Genomic DNA, 4898 nt, shown 5'->3' with positions numbered 1-4898 from the left:
AGTCAGAAGCTCGGGAAAAAAAAATAAAGCTCAGAAAAGTAGGACCTAAGCACGTCATTGAAAGTTTGATCAAAATTAGAAAAAAGTAGGATTTTTTTTTGTGTGTGTGATATAATATGACAACCATTTTTTGATAGATTCAATTTTACAGGGATATAGAATAAGCATTACACGAATATACATGAACGCAGAGAAACAGAAATTGATACCTTTATAGATTGTGAGGTTTTTCATTTTGAAATAGAAAGACCTTTCAAAAGAAAAAGTATAAGCGTCAGTAATATACGTGGCAGAGAAATCTGAATACTCTTCGTTGTATCCAGTCTATTGTTTGGAAATGAACTAAAAGTGAAACTGGATTGGTCAAGTTAAGCCACTTTGTTATTTGTAAACACTAACTCAGTGGGAGAAAAGTTGGTCAAGATATACCTGTATTTACCTACGAATGGATTTTAAAATCATGTGTATATATTTCTCAATGCGTTTGTGTATACGTCTTGCACATGGGTACGTGATTAAATGTGTGTATTCTATCTATTCAACTTCCACACTCATATTAATGAATGTACGCGAAAATGCATTCAGAGTTACCATGGTTAGGCACATTGAATCATGACACATGCACATACACGAATAGTCGTATATCGTGCATACAGTACACCCATAACTTACATACATACAGTCACACGTACATCCTCTCGCACATCCTGACATACAATGTACACATTCAACGGTTCACGAAAATAGAAAAAAAGGACTCAAATCAAACATACTACTATAGAATAATTCTTTCAGATAAGAAATCAGAAAAGTGTTGATATACGTGATTGTCAATCTTCAAAAGAAGTCTTTACTGCATGATTTCTTTTTACTATGGCAACCCAATAATTCTACCTCAACTAGACTAAAATAATAATCACTCCTTTTATTTCAATTTCAATTATACTCAATTTCCATCAAACAAAAACCACTCACGCCTAAACGGGGTATGTTTTGATCCAGTGCTCTTATAAACTAGTTACAGATAGGAGGAAAGAAATTTTTGTCCTTTTTAGACCTGTAAATCAAACTTGTGGAGGATTCACGTAATTTTCCTTGTTAATCAATGACTGAACGTCTCTTCCTTCAGCAATGAATTAGATTCAGGTGAATTACTGTCTAATTCCAAAGACAATTGAAAGAGCACGCAACATGTAAAGACGATTACTCATAAAAACACCTGTTTTATCAGTGGTTGGTTACGTATATCAGTCCACATGCCCACATGCATTCAGAATGAAGCTGCATTCAGCATCATTACGTATTTACATGTACGAAGTTTTGATAGAAATCATTGGTGTTCGTTTTCGCCATCTTGACAACTTTATTTACATTTAATGTGCACACTTTGATGTGTTAGTCGAACATTCCTCTCCGTGTGATGTGCCAAGCTTCGCGACTGATAAAAAAAGTGGCTATATTTTTATGAATAACAGGTCACTTTAGTATGAAAGAAATACAGCGTTATATGATTGTAAGACACAAAAGTTCAACTTATGTGCATGGCCAATATAAGTCGATGCGCGAGTTTAAGCTCTATGTACATTATGGCTATATACATTTTCAGTTCTTCTAATGTTCAAATATCGGTGGTTCTCGGTGAATGAAATAAGAATATATGGCCTATGTGCTCCCGTACTGTAATGTCACATTCGTCAGATGGATGGTTGTCTTTGTTGGCCGAAATGACACATCTCTGAATATTAAGCGATGATTTCAGGTTTTGCTCAATCTATAGGAAATATATCAAAAAGACAGAAGAGAAATACTTTGGATATTAGTACAATAGATAAATACAATCACTTAAGAAATAAAAGCTCTCATGTATAGACATACATGTGATATTTTTAAGAAGTTCAAGGTTTTAAAGTTCGCTTGTATTCATAACTTCATCGGCAAACCATGCAAAGTATAACTGCAACAAAAAAAAAAAAAAATCTAAATGAAACTGAGTGTCCATTTCTTCCTAGTTAGCTTTATGAGGAATTTGTTATTTAACACTCACGGGGCCATTTGGTATTGTTGTTTCCAAAGTAGAAACCGTTCACATAAAGACTCACTTACATCAATTAATACCCCCCTAGCTAGTTGATCAAATAAACTTTTTAAACCAGAAGCCTGTAATTCTTTAGCTATGCTTTTCAATTATGTCAATGTAACTACTAATCAGTATTAAAGGACATCTGAACAAGGATAATTGGCAAAGAACCGGAGGGGCAGAAAGAGACGAGGATGCCAACAACGAATAAGGATAGATAGAAGAAGAAGAAGAAGAAGAAGAAGAAGAAGAAGAAGAAGAAGAAGAGGGGAAGGAGGAGAAGAATATGAAGACAAAAATGTACAAGTGAGTAAAAAGAATTGGTAAAGAACCGAAGGGGCAGAAAGAGATGAGGATGCCAACGACAAATAAGGATAGATAGAAGAAGGAGAAGGAGGGAAGGAGGAGAAGAATATGAAGACATGAAATAAAAAGAATAGAGTGAAAAGGTTGGATTAGAAGATACTAAAACAGGAGGAAGAAAAAGAAGATCGAGAAGACTCTACCCCTTCAGAAGATGATAATTTTTCTCTTATTCATCACCACAGTCGCACAGGTCATCATCGATATGAGCAACACGACGACGAGCAAGGCGTACGTGGTCGACGGCTGCTGAAGAACTCCACGAGGACCAGCAATCGGACCTGTAAGGCCAGACCCAAAATGGAAAAAAAAAAAAGAAGACGGCATCATTAAGACAAAACACACAGGGAAAAAAAGTTTGTCAAAGGATAAACAACCAAGGCCCATTGTTGGTGTTGTTGTTTTTTTAATGTCATGTGTCGCACATATTTGACCTGTAAAGCAATCGGGTCCAAACATGCAAGAAAAAAGACGGCATCTTTAAAGACAGAATGCACAGGAAAAAAAAAAACCGCTTGTCGAAGATTAAACAACCAAACCCAGACCATGATGCCACACATACGTCATAACATTTGCCTTTTTAATGTCATGTATCACCATGGTGATATTTAGAATGTCATATTATGCATTCAATGGGATTAGAGAGATGAAAGGCGTGCGTCAAGTCGGCAGTTATGTATCCATGCTTTCTGGCATATTTCATTACATATTTTTTACGCTTTCTCTCTAGGTTGCAGGAAACAAAATGGCAGCTTTATTCAAAAAAAAAAAAAACAACCCAAAAAAACCAGTAAATGTAAATGAAATAGATAATACCTTTCTCTGAGTCGAAAGTCGGACAGTACTCGTGACTGGTGAAGGTCCAACCAATCCCGTTCGTCCCCGAGCACGTGACATTGATGCATCTGTTGTGTGGGCGTGGTCTGAAGACAGCTGAGGCGTAGCTGGACGTGGAGAGCGTGGCGTTGTCGACTTCGATGGCGTATGTGTGAAGGTGTGGGAACGGCTGGTCATTAAGACTAACGTGACACGTGATGACGAGAATGACCTGACCTCCTTCTCCAATGATCTCTTGGATCTTGACGGAGAGAATGTTACTCGCTGGGGGCGCTTGACCTGAGAAAGCAAGCATAAAATCAGTCCCTTTGACTTTTTTTCCCCTCGTCAGTTGTGTCTTTAACATCCAGAAAGATTTTATTTTCGCGTAGCGGTATACCAAAAAACAAAACAAAACACAACAACAACAACAACAAAACAACAACAACAACAACAAACAAACAAACAAACGCTGGAAGATGAAAATCAATTCTAGGCGAATTATAACCATAAAATCATAAGTGAGACTCGTCATGAATGTTATCCTCGTTAAAGGAGTAATGTATTGTCAGTGATAGTCCTTACAGCAATTGCACTAGTAGTAGTAGCAATACGTTGAACACTTAAAAAGCAGTCATGCATGTAATACAATGTATCAGAGATACTCGTTATATTTCACGCACAAGCACTCTTCTCCATGTTATAGAAGTATTGATATTATACTTATTACAGATGATCATATTAATACCAACTAAACACTGTTAGCATTTTCTTTATTTTAGCACTGCCAAGACGTGTCGCCACTAACGTTCATGTATCATTCACCAATAAGGAATAATTATCAACGAAAATACTACTATCTTATCAGAGCAGGAATTAACGTAATTTGTTAGACGGCTAAGATGGATGTAGCTTCAATGAATGTGAATATTTCAAATGAAAGTGTTTTTTTTTTAAGTTTGGTGAAACAATAAGGTGTATTCGAAGTGAAATGGATTTTTTTCTTGTAATGATCAAAGGGGAATTTGGAAGCTTTAACCTTTTCTGTGCTTTGTGTATCAGTAAAATAAGATGCTAAAACAGAAGACACCACATTGATTCACAAGCTGTCTAATGTCACAGACACAAAACTGGTTAGCTATCACAGATTAATGTCTTACCACCGCTTCTTGGACAGTAGGTCTCTGTAGTGGTCGTCCTACCGATGTTGTTGATACCGGTGCAGGAGATTTCAACGCATTTACTCGGAATTGACTCAAGGGTCACGGAAGGGGAGCTTGAAGATGACTGGATGACGTCATCAATTGCAATCTCGTATGTTCCCATTGGTGGAAATGGCTGGTCACGTGGGTTGACGTGACACTTGATCCTCAGGCCATTGGCTCCTTGTCCGTCCTCGATGTCAGCGATCTTGATCCAGATGATATCGTCTGCTGGAGCGTCTGTCACGTGGTGAAAGGCAGACGATCGAATGATATAACTCCTTCTTATTGAGATATACTATCTTCACACAAACACACACACACATGATAATGAATACTCATACATGCATTATAAACATACCTTTATCAAAATAAAAATCTACATAATACACAACAATGATTAAAACACAAGGATTCGGTGTTGTGTGGTATACTGTTTT

General features: G+C 36.9%; 1 protein-coding gene across 1 annotated transcript; it reads right to left on the bottom strand.

Annotated features, from left to right (window-relative positions):
- Window positions 1-1340: 1340 nt before the first annotated feature.
- On the bottom strand, window positions 1341-4661 carry LOC140243361 (uncharacterized). The gene is made up of 4 exons (XM_072323038.1): window positions 4417-4661; window positions 3257-3556; window positions 2584-2721; window positions 1341-1771 (listed from the first exon to the last, which is right to left on the bottom strand). Exons 1-3 carry the CDS (start codon window positions 4580-4582, stop codon window positions 2588-2590), a joined length of 600 nt encoding a protein of 199 aa, XP_072179139.1. The 5' UTR covers window positions 4583-4661; the 3' UTR covers window positions 1341-1771; window positions 2584-2587.
- Between the last annotated feature and the right edge of the window lie 237 nt (window positions 4662-4898).

Source organism: Diadema setosum, chromosome 20 (genome assembly GCF_964275005.1).
Source record: "Diadema setosum chromosome 20, eeDiaSeto1, whole genome shotgun sequence".
Lineage (NCBI taxonomy): Eukaryota > Metazoa > Echinodermata > Echinoidea > Diadematoida > Diadematidae > Diadema > Diadema setosum.
This window is presented reverse-complemented; position numbering and strand designations above follow the sequence as displayed.